General features: G+C 33.3%; 1 protein-coding gene and 2 long non-coding RNA genes across 51 annotated transcripts in view; all 3 read left to right on the top strand.

Moving 5' to 3' along the window:
- Positions 1-8,477, top strand: part of LOC119638285 (microtubule-actin cross-linking factor 1) — a 70,764-nt gene extending 62,287 nt beyond the window's left edge. For 23 of the 48 annotated variants that reach the window (XM_038034991.1, XM_038034995.1, XM_038034994.1 and 20 more), the window contains 6 exons: positions 888-1,069; positions 1,246-1,522; positions 1,575-1,743; positions 5,083-5,145; positions 5,377-5,469; positions 7,991-8,477. In XM_038034991.1, the coding sequence (XP_037890919.1) occupies positions 888-1,069; positions 1,246-1,522; positions 1,575-1,743; positions 5,083-5,145; positions 5,377-5,469; positions 7,991-8,126 (920 nt within the window). In that variant the 3' untranslated portion in view covers positions 8,127-8,477. Of the gene's footprint in view, positions 1-100; positions 277-887; positions 1,070-1,245; positions 1,523-1,574; positions 1,744-5,082; positions 5,146-5,376; positions 5,470-7,990 lie in introns of those variants that run through there. The other 25 variants (XM_038035017.1, XM_038034971.1, XM_038034973.1 and 22 more) reach the window with 6 other exon arrangements.
- A 1,017-nt stretch (positions 8,478-9,494) lies between these two features.
- On the top strand, positions 9,495-11,744 carry LOC119638307. Of its 2 annotated transcripts, XR_005247417.1 has the most exons (5): positions 9,495-9,943; positions 10,376-10,637; positions 10,703-10,980; positions 11,072-11,164; positions 11,261-11,744. It is a non-coding gene; the product is annotated as an uncharacterized LOC119638307 (long non-coding RNA). The 2 variants fall into 2 exon arrangements; XR_005247416.1 differs by lacking the exon at positions 9,495-9,943 and having other exon boundaries at positions 10,304-10,637.
- A 1,563-nt stretch (positions 11,745-13,307) lies between these two features.
- On the top strand, positions 13,308-16,359 carry LOC119638295. The gene is made up of 3 exons (XR_005247414.1): positions 13,308-13,644; positions 13,705-14,242; positions 14,302-16,359. It is a non-coding gene; the product is annotated as an uncharacterized LOC119638295 (long non-coding RNA).
- The last annotated feature ends 2,119 nt before the right edge of the window (positions 16,360-18,478 follow it).

Genomic DNA, 18,478 nt, shown 5'->3' on the forward strand with positions numbered 1-18,478 from the left:
ACCCTACAAATATTGCACCGCTTGAATGCTGGGCAATACTGCTAATTGGGCATGTATCCTACTACCTGTGTGTTGGTAATGTGTTTACCTGCACATTCAGCCAAGGGTCGTACCAACATTGAACTACGCGAGCAATTCATTTTAGCTGATGGCGTTTCTCAAAGTATGGCTGCTTTTACCCCTAGACGATCCATATCCAATCCAGTTCAAAACGGCAGCAACAACTCCAATGGTAACTTGCCGCCTTATATGAGTGGGCAAGGTCCTATTATAAAGGTAAATAAATATTCATTTCATTCATTCAAACGTGTGTCAGTGGCACAAACCTGCATCCCTATCTTCCTCCTTACTCGCTTCCCATGTAAGGTAAGTGCCTGTGGTCAAGTCGAATTCAAACCATTTTTCATTTTCAAATAAATAATGCCAATGCTGACAAAAATGATTCATTAAATGCATTGCGCGTGCAAATTTCCCATTTTATTTACGAGCATGTTGTTTTACAATTACATTATTATTGTTACTTGTATGACGTGGTTTCACACTTTCCCATAACCTGAAAGATTAATTTTCAATCATGTAATTTTCGCTTGTTTTTTTTTTTTGTTTGAATTGTTTTACAAACAAACTCGCTACGAGACTAATCACGTTGACTTCAATTTGCTTTTATTGCTTAACTATATTTTTATGAATATATGTATAAATATACCGAAAAAATTGAAAATTAAATAAGAACATTAGGATACTGATTAAAATAAATTGAAAAAAAAACGTTTTCAAAGATATTCTTAAATGATCATTCACCCGTTGGTTTGTCAAGACTATCGCATTTATTATATCAGCTTAAACGTATATACGTGTATATTGCTTTTGATAAAATTACAACACAGCCGATGAACATTTAGCAGAGTTAATGCCAATATTTGAGAGAATACGTGCACAAGAGCAAGTTCCCTGCGCCTTCCCCATTCATATGGGTGCTGCCGGTGGCACCATTTTTATGCGCTGCAATAACAGCCGTTCTGTACCATTAAGCCCACATGTTATACACTGTCACCCCACAACACTTTCGGTAAGTTTCAAAATGTTCTAATTTCTTGCCCTTTGTTTTACATAGAAACATGGGATGCAGCGATCTTTAATGAAACTTTAAAGCACGTTTCCATTAAATCATATATAGATAGATTTTATCATAAATCAAATTTCGCTGTGAAAAAAATGTATATATAACTTTATATGTGCACATAGGTACGTGAACGTTCCGTGCGTTCAATACCGATGTCGAAACCATCGCGTTCATCTTTGTCAGCGTCCACTCCTGATTCACTCAGCGATAATGAAGGCAACCAAGGCGGAAACACTTCGGGACGATACACGCCACGTAAGGTAACTTACACTAGTATCAGAACGGGTCTAACACCTAGCGCTTCAAGACCAAATTCAAAACCGAACTCCCGTCCCCTAAGTAGGCAAGGCTCTAAGCCTTCATCACGACAAGGATCTACATTATCGTTAGACAGTACAGGTGAGCTATTTTATTTGGAAAAAAACTATTGTTTATGCAAGGAGTATTTTAGACGAAGCCACGCCATCACGCATTCCACAACGTAAAGCATCATCAGGGGGCACAGGCTCTAATCCAAGGCCATCAAGGTTGTCCGTTACGCCCACAACATCTCGCACAAACGGTGCAGGTGCTATACCTCGGAAAACTGCATCTGGTTCTGCAAGTCCCGCACCAACTATGTAAGTTATGTTTCTTTTCAGCATACAAATTTTCACACCTTCCCCGCCTTATTTATTTTTTTTTTTTTTGGAACAGTAAATAGCAAATCAATATCCGGTTTATTAAATTTTCAAGTAATCTATTAAGGTTATCATTCCAGTTATCACTTTTGAAAAGAATGAGGTTTCACTTTTCTCTTAATTTTTCCAGTCGTGAGCGATTCATCAGTAAATAGAGCAACACTATTCTAAAATTAATATCTTGTTCAACTTATAGTGGGTGTTCAAACTTGTTTTTAAAAATCATCAAAAAAAAAGGGCCTATTTTTAGTTAGTTCCACAATTTATTCAACTTACATCCTTAATCAGTTATTCTGTAAAATCAATTCTGTCCGCAGTGCATTCGATTAGGTTTTCTAAAAACTTTTTTATTTATTCAGACTATCGCATTCATTATATAAGCTTAAACGTATATACGTGTATATTGCTTTTGATAAAATTACAACACAGCCGATGAACATTTAGCAGAATTAATGCCAATATTTGAGAGAAAACGTGCACAAGAGTAAGTTCCGTGCGCCTTTCCCATTCATATGTGTGCTGCCTGTGGCACCATTTTTATGCGCTGCAATAACAGCCGTCCTATACCATTAAGCCCACATGTTATACACTGTTACCCCACAACACTTTCGGTAAGTTTCAAAATGTTCTAATTTCTTGCCCTTTGTTTTACTTAGAAACATGAGATGCAGCGATCTTTAATGAAACTTTAAAGCACGGTTCCATTAAATCATATATAGATAGATTTTATCATTAATCAAATTTCGCTGTGAGAAAAATGTATATATACCCTTATATGTGCACATAGGTACGTGAACGTTCCCTGCGTTCAATACCAATGTCGAAACCATCGCGTTCGTCTTTTTCTGCGTCCGCAAATGATTCCCTAAGTGATAATGAACGCAACCAAAGCGGAAACACTTCAGGACGATACACGCCACGTAAGGTAACTTACACTAGTATCACAACGGGTCTAACACCTAATGCTTTAAGACCAAATTCGATTCTGTCCGCAGTGTATTCGGATAGGTTTTCTACAAATTTTTTTATCCGTTTTCTTATCGAAAGACAGGGAGGAATATTTTTATAGTCTATGACAGCCGTGGTAAACAGGTATATTAAGCTTGTCTACTCATCTGCCTCTTTTGTTTTCTTGTGCTTAATCTGTAGGACGCAAATTTTTGAGTTGATTTAATTAAATGTGATATGTTTCTTCCCAAGGACGAACCCTATTGAAAATGGTTCGTATCGGATCTCTGCTTCGACTACTTATTATGTAACATCTTATTTCAAAAGTCTTTATGTGGAGAACAGTGGGATGGCCTAGAGTAATTAATTGACGGCCGCGGGCCACTTATAGCCTTTTTACTTATTTTCTTTTATGGTTAAGTGATCATTGCGTAATTATTTCTGCTAATAATAAAGTGAATTATTATGTTTAGTAAATAAAAACAAGGCGATAAGAAAAGTTGACAGCCAGTTGAAGTAACTGATGATGATTTTAGTCCGTTCTGGTTGGCGCTGTTTACCATACATTACTAGTAAATAACATGGGTCAGCTGCACTTGGGAATGCAAAACCACCAAGTTAGTTTAAAAAGTTTAATAGAAAATTGAAAAGACTGGGTGCAATATTTCTGAGAAATACATACAACAGTCAGTATTACATTCCTCTTGTTTGTTTACAATTCCGCCATATGAAAACTTAAATAACTAGGTAAAAAGCTGTATAAATCCAAGTAATTAATAATTTCAAAATTTGCCTCCTCCTTCTGATCCTAAATGCGACAGAAAAATTTTATACAGCATTGTATACATACAATTTACTATCTAAACTTGATAATCACTCGCAATTTGTACAAGTGAAAACACACTCCATACTCCAGCTAACTGTATTAATTATACTCCGGGAACATATAAAACGAATTTCTCATGGGTGGTAATAGTTATAAATGCCATTAAATATTTTCATACGTACTCCCGGAGGATGAATTTAATCATTCATTTGCAATAATCAGAAACACGCATTAAAAACCGTTTGAGACAGATATATTTTTCTGCAGCATAAAATTCTGGCACGACTTAAATATATCTGCTCCTGAAACTACATTGTTATTTAATGGTCGTTAATAAAATTTGGAAATGAATGTGACCTGCTCATAATAGCCAAAAAATTAAATTTACAATTTAGAATAGTTATTACTCCAAAAATTGGTACAAATGTTTTCAATGGATGTATAAAGTTCCAATGGAGAAGAAATATGACACGCATGTAAACACGACCATAACAGATACAACGCCGTAGCTTGAAACCTGTAAAAAAATGGTGTGAATATATTCTAGAAGCAGCTGCGTATGTATTAAAGATTCGCCCTTTTTCTAATGCTTCTTATTTTTCTCAGAGTACTTCAAGAACTGAGGTAGAAGGCGAAAAGGTTTTACACGTTGTTTTTTTTACTGCAATGGACCTCGCTTTATAGAGTTCACACAAAAATATACTTTTTATAGTTAAAAAACTTAACCGTTTAAGCGGTATCTACATTTGCAAAAAAATTGTGTGGAAATCTAATACGCATTGAGCAGTTTCTTTTCGATCGGATTTCTTTACAAATTTTCCATACGTTAAATGTATATTCGTCAATGGGCTAGCTTGGTTACGTAATTGATTACACGTTTCTTTGTAAGCATTTTATATTTTAAATTGAACTTCTTAAAGATTTTTTCAGTTTCCAAGTGTCTCTCTTGCTCTTCGACTATTGTAATCATTAATTTGCGAAAACTGTTTTGTTGTAAAGTTTAAATGATAAAAGGAATGAAAACAACAAAGAAATAAATCTGCAAAAATCCAGCGATTGCTATAGATGCATGTTTCTTACTGTTACAAATGAAGTTGGGAAGTTAGCGCATCCTTAAGCTTTTCACGATATTTAGTACCATCCTAACAAAGGTTCGTAAGAGTTAGTAAGTCCAAAGTTGTGCAGAAAGCCTTTTGCAGAATTAGTAGCCAAAGACGTATTGAATTTTCAATCTTCAATGTTCAGAAATTGCTGTACTTCATTTCCTTTAAATGCACTTTGCTTATCTTTTTCTTCTTTTAATTAGTGTGTGCTCGCCAAATTTAATTTTTAACTTATTTTATGTAGTTTATTAATTTCTTTTTTATTTTCATAAAACCAACAAAATAACGACATATTAACTATCAACACTAAATCTCCCTCGCATACGTTTCACAAAACACTAACAAATCAATAAAAATCAACCAAAACAAAAATGAATCTTATCAATGGTAAAAAACGTAAAGCCATGGCGGAATGATTAGATCGTCTAGTATACCAGCACTGACAGGCTTTGGCTTCAAACCTAGGTAAACCATAATACAATACGTAATATAATTTTAGAATTGGTGCTTTAGGTGATTTAGTTAGCGCATAGGTCTCGATTATTATTAATATTGACAAGATGTACGAGTAGCTCCTTTATCCTTAAATATAAAATAATCATATCAAACAATCTATTGAGTTGATCTTCTAACTAAAATTTAATTACTTAATAATAAGATTTCTTCTGTAATATTTATTTATTTTAACATATCAAGCATCCGCACCTCGAGGATACCTATCAAAATATCTTTAAGTGAAAATTCCTCTCCGACATGTTCTGCTTTAAGTAGTGCTAACTACAACTTTGGGTAAAATCTACTTTTATATACATTTATAAATACATCCATGTGCTTTTATATATACATATATCATAAGATGTATATGATTATACGCAAATGTATAGAAATTAAGGTGCAATCAAATTGTTCATACGTTTCTGTTACCAAAGTTTTTGTTTTTTACAATATTTTACAAGCAACCGCTTTGTTTTTATTTATTTCCTAACTTTTTTTTTGATGAAATCAATAAAAACTTTGAAATATTTAAATTAACGCAACTCTTCAATTTCTCTAACAACATCAGCGCTTTATTAAAACGTATTTCGCATATCGCACGTAAAGGTCATAACTTAGGTTTTGAAAACTATTTATTCAAGTGTTTATTAGTATGATCGCGGCTACAAGGTTCAGAGTTTAACAGAACACAGCAAAATAATTTACAATGTTAAAGTCATAAACCATTCTTGGCTTTGACAATATATAAAATGGGGAAACAACTGCGTCGGAACGTAAAAGTTTATAAGGTTTTCTTTCCAAAACATTAATTGTAACAGTCAATTGTTTACTTTTTAGATCTAATACTTTATCTAATTATATTCAACTTTTTGTGTTACTTCTAGACTTAGAGCCCATAGTGTTTATTAGTAACATCGGATGAGGCATTGTAAAGTGTAGAAAGTTGATATTTTTCGAATAGGCTATTTTTTGAATAACAAAAGAAAAAAGAATTGAAATGACTGCATTTCATGACTGTGACATAAATTGGTCAAAAATTTATGACATACACAAACCAAGGGCGCATTTAACTTGACAGGACTTAGTTCCTTTAATGTTAATTTCTCATTTATTGTCAAACTGGCTATAAAATCTCAATCGTTAGAATAATTTTACCGTCAATAATTGGAGCTATTGGAAGATTAAATCGAACATCTTCACGAAATCAATAGCTTATTTGTCTGAAAAAAGTAAAATTCTATAAAAATACTTGTCCTTGCTACGCCAAAACTGCGCATTTAAAATAAAACCCATAAAAACGTACATTTTGACATGAGCCCGCAAGTCAAACGTACGTTCATACGCAGTAATCAACAACATGAACGGCCAATTAGAAGACGATATTTTCAAAAAGAATACCACAAAATTGAGATTCCGTTTGAATCAACTAGAAGAGATATTTGCACATCTCAACTACATCTTACATTTTAAAATCTTAAGCACCCGAAAGTTTCATGTAAAGTCACAAAAAATGGCTGGGATAAAATTTGTTTTCCCCTTTTTAGTTCACTTAATAAAACCTTATTTAATTTTTATGTAATTCATTAATGAGAAAACAACGCACATATTGTGCATATAGAAACAAAGTTCAAAGACAACAGGAGAGGGCGGTATAACTATCTGAACACAGTTGTAAATTAATTTCGCACTTCGCCTGAACGATATACGTTCTACCGTAGAATTTTGTGAGTTCTTTCACTTTTCGGCACTTACTGGTTGTTAGGAACCCATAGACATTGATGTTTTTAAAATGAATATTACCTAATTTGCTTACTCTTAGCATTGCGTCGGTTCCTTTCGCTATGATAGTTCGTTAAAAGTTGCCAAATTAAACTTTTTTCAAAGCATCAGTTCGAAAAATTTTGATATATAGAATAAAAACTACTAAAATGATATAAATATAAACAACATTTCGTATAGGACGATTACTTGTATCGTCATGGTTCGGTCCGAAGTGTAGGAGGTATCAGTTGCTGTATGCTCTCGGGAATCAAAATAAAAGGTATCAATTTGAATTCCATTTTGTGGGCGGATTATTTTTTATGTACGCAAGGCTCACAATACGCTAGCGAAAAACAAAACAGTTCAATATGACATTAACCATACAAAATATGTAATTTTTACATCGTATGGAAAGTGAAAGGTAAAGGCAAAACAGGAGAGCGTTTGTAGAAAATAAAATATATATAAATAATATGAATCTATTTTGCGTATATAGATAAATAACATTTTGTAATTTACCATTAATTTCGTGATTTAGATATTGAAATCTATTTATTTTTGGGCATGTTTATGTCTAGATAATGTCATTTTCTAGACGAGGTTTACTTTAGATAACAAAACTGAATTCAAAAAAATGTCAACTTATTTTCGCCTCCATATTACTTTTTCGACAACTTCGATAACAGGCATAGACGGCTCAGAATATCGTGCCGATACACATGCAACTTTTAGAGAAATGAAAAAAAGAGTTTCGCTAAAACAATCCACAGTGGTGACTAGAAACACATGGAAATTTATGTTTCACAAAAGCAATTATAAATTTATCATCCATGTAGAACCTTGCTACGTTATCATTTCAAGTGTTTCCCCTGCTTTAAATTAGGTTGTCGACCTTTGCCTTTATTAACAAGCATATTATGCGAAATATTATCTGCCAAAACTTACAGATCTTGGCTTATTTAAGACTTTTATTTTTTAATTTAAAATTTAGCCTTTTTTATGATTTTTTCAAATTAGTTTAAAATTTATTTAAGTATTTTTATTGTTTACTTAGGCGAAGTGGGACTTCCACACCGTCGGGTTTGCAAACACCTAGGAAAAATTCAGGAGATCCATCTGTTAGCTCAAATATGCGAAGAACATCACGGGGAACTACACCGGTTGAAAAACGAGAACCGTTTAGACTTTAAAACGACAACAGTGCAAGGTTTATTCAACCAACGACGAACTTTAACATTTCGTTCAATTCCCATTTACATTGCAAAAATGTGAATATTATATTTACGCGTAAAACTATGGTTACAAACAATTGAAAGTAAACAATTAAGGAAGTTGCTATTGGCACCAACAAAAGCAGTAACACTAGCCTTAACATTTAATATATCAATTTTTTTTTAATATTGAAGACGTTGAGTAAATTTCGTATTTGGACTTCAGTAATTATATTGGAATACTAAAGGACGAAACTCTTTCGAATCTTACATTTTAGAAGACTAATAACAATCGCCAGTTCAATATGTTATACAAAAATAGTTTAAAACTTTTTGTTTAAATTTATCTTTTATATTCTACTGGTTTCTAATCTGTATAAATATATTAAAATATGTTTTTCCCCTTCTAATTATACTAAAAGTCATTACAATTAATCAAAGTGTGCAAAGTGTAATTTATTACATATTATTTTCTAATTATTTATAATTTTTGACGAATACACAAACGTGTAATTTACTAATAATAATTTTAAAACATAGTCGTTACTTAAAGAAAATCAATCAATTAATTTTTTATAACTTAATTTCTTTTCCTACAAATCGATTAAATATATCCAAAGTTATGAGAGGATCGAACAAGGCCTACTTTCCATAAGTATTTAAGAGTTGCCGTAAGGATTTTACGTTTAACACTTGAGTTGTTAAAACAAACTAATATAAACAATGTAATAAACAAAACTTTTAATTTTCATTTGGTCAATTTGTTGTTATTTGCAACTATACTGGGCGGGGTTCATTCGAAAATAAGGATATTCTTAGTTTAATAATAATATGCAGAGCAGCAATAAGTGCATAGTTGTATCAATTGAAAAAAAATTTTGAAAAACTCACATATCCGCTGCAAGTGTATGGTTTGGAAACGTATTACCTCACTATATATTGTTGGATACATGTTCTCTCTTTAATTTAGTTTGTTTGTAGTTTTTATTCTTCAATCAAATTAGCAACGAGGATCATGTAATTTAATTTGTTCATAAAGTAAACTCAAAAAACAATCGCTATAATAACATTTTACTTACCATTTTTTCGTTTTGTTTAGAAAAATGGATTATATCTGTTCTTGATAAGACCTATATGTTCAGTAGAAAGATGAGTTTTTATTATTGCTTAATCCTTTGCGCTTTATCGATGATAGCGGAAAAGGGTATTGATAATACACAGTTAATTACAAACTTTGGCAAATTAAGAATTTTAATTAGACAATTGGACTAAAAAGTGAAAAAAAAGAATTCGTTTATTTATCTTTCACAAATTTAAAATTTGTTGTTTACTTCAGCTGTTTTTAAGTAAACAATTTTGTTTAAAATTTATTTAGTTTTCAATTTATATCTTTTTTCTTTTATAAACGCAAGAGGCGACCACGTATTTGAAAGTTAACTTTCGTTCGCGACCAAGCCGATAAATGGTAAACGTTTCTATCCCGACTGCGTAACACTTTCGTGTCATAAATAAATGAAATGCAGAAAAAAAGGAAGATTTTTTGTACTTAATTGTGGCTGTCAAATTCCGAGAAGCTGATTCTTTTCTTTGCTAAATAAACAAACAAACCAATAATAATTATAGGAAATATGACAAATTGAAAAACAAAGAAAAAATTTGTTTTGAAAATTAGTCAATTAACTACCAGAAAAAGGGGTGTAAAGCGGTTTTTAGTGCACTTTTAAACTGTTAACAATTGTATTACCTTTTAAAACAATACATGCATGCGGTACATTTACTTCGCCACCGCAAAGAAGGTAGCGATTCTCCTATCAAATTATATACATTGTTATTTACGTGCCAGTGGCCACATCTAAAAATTTGCAAAATGAAAATCAAATGATGACTACAATTAAAATGAGGATTTAGAAGAAAAGATTAATTGCAACACTATTGACATTTTACTATGGCTTCAGCACTTTTTTACGTTCTAGTTCAATAAAAAAAATTGTTGAGCTGTGCTTAAGTTGCTACAGTATTTGGTTCAGTTAGTTATAATAATTAACTGATAAATATACATAATAAATGTGTATTAAAACAACAAATTTATTGCTGTCATTGTCAATATTTAATAAAGGCAAATAATATATAGAAGCATATAATTATTATATATTCTGAATCGCTGCCATAAAACAAAAATGGATTCTGCGGCACGGAATTATAAAAATTCTCTTAATATATTTTCTTAGGTAATTCTTTGCATAGACGATTTTAAATTACATATTAAGAATAACTAGTGGGACAAATGCAAGTATATAGTATAATTCGTTTACAATAACCATTTTTTGAATATTCAATGGTGGCGATTGAAAGACAGCTGCAATGAGTGAACTACTGCAGTTTATTATGTGGCATTCCATGATGGGATCAAACTAAATGCTAAGCAAACTGTGGGAGGGTATAAGCTGTAAATAAAGTTCAATGAGTTTCCCCAACAAAACAGCAGTCAAAGTAAGTTAATTAAAATTTCCATTCCAATATTCCATTTTCAATTATTGTATTATTTTCTGCTTAAGATTTAGGCGGACCATAAATATCGAACAAAAAAAAAGATGAACTATAACAAAATATCTTTGAAGAAATTGAAAAAAATTGCAAAGTTAGCAAATTACTGTCAACAGTTGAGGGTATTAAAGGAGTACAGAAGTTTGGCGCTCCAGTCAACTTTTTCGCTAGTGATGCATTTCTTTCTACCAGCAAAATACCACCGTGCGTATACTTCTAACGTGCAATTTTCTGGTTGCTTTTAATCGGTTTTTATGCGTTTAGAAGGCCCAGTGCAGTAGATGTACATGTATGTGTATTGATTAACACTAAACTATTATTTATTTATATTTAATAATATATTACTTACGCTTCACAAATTCAATTTTTTTTTGTTTCAGGTTAAATCAACTTACAGGTTAAGGAATGCGACCAATATGTCTACTCAAAAATATTTCTTTTATGTAATTTTTGCTTTGCGGCTAACTTTTTTGGTGAATAAAATTTGTTTTTGTTAGTTGATTTTTTGTGTTGGTTGGGTTGTTCGCAAGTAAACAATTTTGTTGGGAATATTTGTTTTCAATTTACAGGTGTATTCTATTATAACTCCGCACAACCAAAACTAACTTGAAATAATCAATACCAACGCCAAACTTGAGCTCTTTCGCTTTCCCGTAACTTGACAAGTATGGAAGAAGTGTGCGTGATCCAAAAAGGCCGATAGTCATCAACCAATGCTGAACGTTATGATGAATGCGGTGCTAAACCAGTTGAAATACGAAAACATAAGCTGACTTTCAGATACATAATTACCCCCCAGCTCTAAATAATTAATACTCAGAACAATCAATAAAAGTTACACCTTATTTGGCAGTTTCGAGAGAACGTTTCTCGTGCCTCTTGTGCATACATACAGCAAAAAAAAGTCGAAACTCGGAAGTGAAGCCCAGTTAACGCTATATATAATCAGTGCTGAACTAAAAGAATACCAGAATTTTTTTGTTTCTAGTTCCTCATGCGTTTAAGTTTTCTGATTTGTTGGAATGATATGAGATTACTTAGCTAATTATGAACAATTTTCGCTTATGTACAGTGTATCCTAGAATAAATCCAGAAAAAGCTCTTACATCACGCAGTCGAGATCGGTTTCTTCGTTTGTGCTGTATTATACAAAAACTAATTTTTCATTAAATTATAAAAGTAAACCACAATTAACAAAATTTTTATATGAAGTTTCTAGGCAGCAATTTGAAGCAGAAAACATTTCTTTTGCTGATGTTCTAATTTCTGTGATTCGATTGTGAAACAGACCTGGAATATCCGAAATTGATACCGGCACTAATAGCAATTGAAGATTTTTCCCTTTTTTTCTTTTTGCTTAATATTATAGTTATGTTAAAATTATTGGGTAGATTTATTATTTCGTTAGCCCTGACTGAAGACCAACAAGCTATCCAAGCTTGTTTGCAATTTTCAGTCACAGCATTATTTGATTTTCTTCCGCTCAAGTTGTTTTCACACCCGCACTGTAACATGGGGGTATACTCTTTTTGTTTTTTTCCATAATGTATGTAACATCCAGAAGAAAGCTTCAAAGTATGTACATTCTTAATCAGTGTGAAATTCTGCGTTGATTCAGCCATGTCTGTCCGTTTATGTTTCTGTGTGGTGTCTGTTGTTGGCACTTTGCAAAAGTGAAGATATAGCCTTCAAATTTAGTGGAAACATTAGAAGTTTCTGCATGCATTGAAAATGGACCAAATTGGTCAGAGCAGAAGTGCACAGTGAAGTGTAAACTGAACGCAATTTTGTTTTTTTAACAAAAAATTTTTGGATTTTTGCTCGTTACTCGGAAATTATAAAAATTAAAAGGCTGAAATTGTCCAAATTTACTTAACGAAGCTCTCTAACTCCTTATATGCAAATATGAAAAACATAACCCTTGCCGGCACAGAGTGTTTAAATTTTGTTTTTTTAATATTCCTGAAGTTTAATGCTTATTTATCATAAGTCAAACAAGACCGAATGTTTAAAACTATATCGTACACTCCCTAAATGAAAATATATTGTCGTCGTAAATATGGTTAATTTTAAATTGAGTATGGTGGACACCGCGATTCACTAGCGATATGGGTGTCAAATAAAAGAACTTGGACAGTAGAATGCAGGAAATATAGTGGTGGATATGCGAGATTCGGCGGCCGCCGAATGTAACTTTCTTACTTGTTATTCTTCTTATTCGATTTTATTGTTAACCAAAAAATGAAATTTGTTCATTTTTCTTCCAGTTCCAATTTCGACCTAATCAAAAATGAAATTATTCTTTCCCCTTCAAACAATTTTTTTTTTCAGAGCCAAGAAGAAAAGGAAAGTTCTCATCTACTTGTTTTTTTTTCCTCTTCACAAATGTTAACCGCTGAATGCTTGCGTTATGCCCGTGCGTGCTTACAAACTGTCAAAATAATGTTGATCGTTTTTATTTGAATGTAGTGAACATATAGTTTGCGTTGCATTGTGCGTTAAGGCGAGTTTTTGCCTTTTAAAGTTTATGCATGCGTTGTTTTTGGCAATCAAAACGCAACACATACACTGACGTGTCTATAAAAACAAAACGGAATCATATGGTGTACATTTTGTGAGCGTACATGTCTTGCGGCCTTAACTTACTTAAAATGGTTTCTAAGCAGACGCTGTGGCAGGGCACATACGACGGTGGGAACGGTGCCAACAAAATTACAAATCGGCAACGAAAGATAAAAGTGTTATTACGTAGAAATTAAATTTACAAAACTAATTCATACAAGTCCAATTAAAACACATCTTTGTCTTTCGTTGTAAACAAAACAACGAAAGGTATACGTAAATGCTTGTACATAAAATATAGTACTGAGACTTGTATACATTAGTCTGTAATCAATCATGGCACGGTACATCTCGTATTTGTTTGGCAAGTTGGTACCCTTCCGTTCGGCAGGTAAACCAAGAAGGTATTCAAGCACCCATAGTTTCCTAAATGTTTGCTTGATTGTTATAGCTGCCGATAATTTAACACTACATTGAGAAGCAGTGGAAGCTTCGAGGATTTCAGCTATTCAATTTGAAAGAAATCGTTTGCATAATCTACTATCGCAAATTACTCAACTACTAATGTTTTTGAAATCTGACAACATTATTTTTGAAGGCTTCGTGTCGTGATTTCTTTATTCACACAAGCGCACTTTCAATGCAACGGCACATAATTCAAAACTAGGACTAGATAATGTTTTCAAAGGCCACATTTAGTTTTTCCAGTAACAAAGGCAATGTAAACGTAATTAATGATTATTATGATAACAATTCGTTCGTTTCAGTATTTTTTCAGCTCTGATATCACTCTCAGATTGAGCGGGCTCTGAAAGTTTTATGCCAAAATTCTCCCCTGTAAAATGATCAGATACCAATTTTTATATATTTGGCAAATAGAGTGAAGCCCAAATTTTTATAGTGGACAGAGAAACTGTGGTGTAAGTTATGGACTTTTCCGTATTAATCTTATATGAGGTGTTCCGATTAGAATTTGCGACCCTGCATTGGTATGGTCATACACTTTAGCATTGTTCTATGCAGAAAGTTTACCTTTAAACTTATTTAGTTCTACCTTTTGCGGCGGTGTATGTAAGCTTTTATTGAAGTAGTTCGCACGTTCTTTATTTAGATGCGCTTATTTCTATATTTGGAAGTTCCGATTTCTCTTTAGATGTCCCATCTCCAATCTACCTAAGCCATAGCTCATCAACAGAGCTACGCGAGCTGACATGATCCGCTATACTTCCTTCAATTAACGATAGTTTTGAGCTTTCAGCAACAAATGCCATAACATAACATAACATAATATTGCAATGTGCTTTTGAACCTTTTATATACACTGGTATGAACTTTAATAAAGTTTTATCGTTCTTTACAACCTTTGTGAATACATTTTTACCTCTATTATTGTCGTCACTAACACTATTGGCGCTACCATTGAACCTACATTCGTCGTTTTCTTCGTGAAATAATCTGTTATGGTATTTAGAACAGGAAGCCAAATCGCAAATTCTTTTCATATTGCAGCGCATCGAATTGTTTCTGGACGTAGAGAACCAAAAGAAAGAAGCTTGGATTTTACAAATGTCCGGAATTTGGTTTGCAATATGTTTAATACACGTATTTAATTTTAGTAGAATCAATCTTAGTTAACTTATTTATTTTTAATACATTTTTGTAACCTAGCTTATTTATTTATTTATTTCAAATTGATTACAAAAACATATTCCAACCAACAACTAGAAGAAGGTTAAAAAGGAAACAAAATTTAAACTTTACGCTAAAACTACTACAAAAGATGCGCAATAGTAATAATACAAGAAAACACTACTCTATCCTTCTAGCCCGTATTTAATTATTTAAGTAGCTGTAATTCATAACACGTATGTCTGGAAGTCCTCATTTGGTAACGTAACGATCTACGTCTACCTTTTGTGTAACAAAGTTGACGTCTGCGAAGTGTTCTCAGTCTTTCCAAACATCGTCTATGAACACTATTATATTATGACTGTTGTACGCGCTGTGGTAGCTAGTTCAGGAGATGTGGGGTGTTTTGAATTTTGTCCCACAGGCGATCCAGAAACGATTACACCTACAACAAATGTACTTTACCCTGATATAAATAGACGGGGCGCGAAACCTACTTTATCGAACGGGCATATCCTAAGCCCTGGGTTATTATTTACCTTGGCCTATTTAAGGTCTCCTTCGGCCCTTGAGCCAATAATCTTAGTTCATTTTATATTTTTCCTTTCTCCGACGCAAACATACATCTGTTTTTTAATTAAATAATGGTTTCCATTCATATTATATGCGAAAGTAAAAATATTTGTTTAAAGCAACAACATAGACTTTAGGATCCTTTGTGTGTATAGAAAGCGTCAATACAAATATGCTCCGAAAACGGTATAATCACAAAAAAAAAAAATTTTAGAACAGACAATCGACATTTGCCAGTCAGATTCTACATCTCAATAAGCTTTGGCAAAGTAATGCCAACCAGCTCCCATTTCTTGGCCTGTCATTGCCTGAACCACACAGTTATAGCGTGGTATTAAAAGCCGCTCCTTAACAGTTGCATTGACAGTATTGCCTGTATTGCCCATTGGATGGGATCGTCCTTATTGGATACTTTCCTTTGCAATCCATCGTGAACAATCTTACTTGTTAATACTTACTTAAAATACTGTGTTTTAAAACCCTCACTCAATGTGGGTCTCACGCTATAGTTCGCGACATTTTGCAGTGCCTTTCCCAAAACCGAATTTTCATGATTAGTGTTGTCTTTTTGCATCTTTCTCTTTATCGCATATATTAACGCATTATATGAGAGTATAAAAAGACTCTTCACAAATTTTCAGTTTCTAAAAATTAGTTTATATTTTCTTTTTGAGATTTTTTCTTTGACATGTACAAATTACTGCGTAAATAATTCTAGCTTTCGTCTTAAATTGTGAGTTTGAAGTATAATGCCATTTTCCTCTAATGTGTCGTGTTTGGAGATTTCTTCGTAAAACAATTCCTTTTAAATATGGCAGGCTTGTTGAAGGCCTCTACTGCTTTTTCATTATAAAGATATAATACTATATTTGCTTACGTATTCTTGGGGATAAGAGTCAATATACTATATATATATATATATTTTTACCTTCATACGCTCATAGAGATAAACGTTACGTTCCTTTACAACATATATTATACGAAAAATCTTTCCTTTTTTTTTTTTTTTTTTTTCTTCGGTATGTTGAATGGAGATGGACTAAGCCAATAGATTTGTGGCTTATATGTCCAGATAAGAAACTGTCGTAATTTTTGGTCCCAATTATGTACAAAACGTAACAAAAAAAGGGCCGCCGTAATAACTGAAACCAGCATGTAAAGTGTGATTGTGTGTGTGTGTGTAATTGTGCTTGTTGAGTTCTTGAAAGTCAAACAGTGCTGCAAACCTCGGCTGAAAACGAAAAGGAATGCTATGATAATAGAAGATGATTGAACGCAAAACAAAATAAAAAAAAAAAGGAAAGAAGAGGAAAAAAAAGTAAGTTAGTTCCCTGAGATGACGTACATTTTTTGATGCAAAGAGATCGAGGAGACAGCCGTATAACTTGAAGATGCTGAAGGAATCGCTAATGCCATCAAGCCTTTGACATCTGAGGATTAGATGCTCAGCAGACTCAACAATATTGCAAACCTCGCAAACATCACATGGTATAGCACGAATTACTTTTAAATAAACTTTATCATAAGTGTGACCACTCATGAGTCTATAAAGAATTTTGATTTCCCAGGAATTAAAAGAGGATACAGAAAAGGGTTTGAATTGCAAAACAATTTTCATCTTTCAGAAAAACTTCACTTAACAAGCAGAAATCAACCTTGTTTGAGTTTAAGAAAATCCAAAAACGATAGGTTACGTCGGGCATTTTGAATATTATATTGTAAAAAGGATATCGTGTTGAAACTTGAGAAAGAGCCCCAGCGGATTTCCTCGTAGTACTGGGTGCTTGAACGAGGCAAGAAATGCCACAGACAGTCATTTTTTCTTTAAATTCTTTAATAAGATTATGAGGGATCACCGTACGGATACTTTCTTGAATCGCGAGCATTAATCTTTCAAGTTCTGAGGACCGCAAATAGTTGTTTGCAATTATCGGACGTCGAAGGCTTTGTTCCAGACGGCTTGGTGGGTGCATTGAGAGAAGACTTGGTGGCTAAACTGGGAGGAGTTTTGGAAGGAACCGATGTCCTTTTGACGACAGCATTATATTGATTTTTCGTTAAAATTTTGTTGGCGTTTTGATTACCATCCGTGGTCGAAATTGCAGACGTGTTCCCTAGTGGAGGGAAATTGTCGTCATAGGTGATGTCGTCGAGACATTCGAAATAATTTGCGGAAAAATTCTCTTTTACCTCTTTATACGAGAGATTTTTAATTGCCATGATCCTGTTGATATTTGATTCAAGTTCCCTGTTAGGGCAACACTTATTGAAAGTATTGTGCTCACCTGAACCACAGGACAAGCACTTCATCGTCTCACAGGTCACACACTTCGGAGACTTCCCACAGTTAAGGCACCTGCTCTCTTTAGAATTGTAGAATTTTGACACGTGACCGTAGCTACCGCACTTAAAGCACTGCTTTAAAGTGGGTACAAAGTAATCAACCGACAGATAACAATAATTAAATTTTATTGACTTAGGGAGATCTCTCCCTTTAAAGCCAATTTTGATGCTGGTTGTGGGAACCCACCCATCTTTGTTGTTGGGATTTCTTCTTTGAAAACGGACAGCGGACTTCATCGGAATATCGGATACGGCGTTTTTAATTATATCATCGACATTGTATGTGCATGGGATTTTTCGAATGACTCCAAATCTTTCAGTGAAAGACCTCGGTATGTACGCCTTTAAATTCTTTTTAGTAAATTCATTATTCGTAACAAAATTGTTGGCATTGGCAGCAGAGCTGAAAAGCAGTTTGGCTCTGCTCCTGCTGACGACTTGTGATTCTTGTAAGCCGTACATGTTGAATTCCTTCAAGTAATCATAAAAATAGAAATTAAAGTTAATATTGATGCGATTTCTTTCTGCGTCTGCGCACGTTTCGACAAAAACATCAAAATTGCACTTTGAAAGGGAATCGTACAAATTGATCTCGAGATTTGGGGCGGCTGTGGCACCCAAAGCAGAGGGCTTGTCGATAGCCTAGGCGCAATTAAAATGTTTGCGTTAGCTTCTCCGTT

This window comes from Glossina fuscipes, unplaced genomic scaffold, assembly GCF_014805625.2.
Source record: "Glossina fuscipes isolate IAEA_lab_2018 unplaced genomic scaffold, Yale_Gfus_2 87, whole genome shotgun sequence".
NCBI classification, from domain to species: Eukaryota; Metazoa; Arthropoda; class Insecta; order Diptera; family Glossinidae; genus Glossina; species Glossina fuscipes.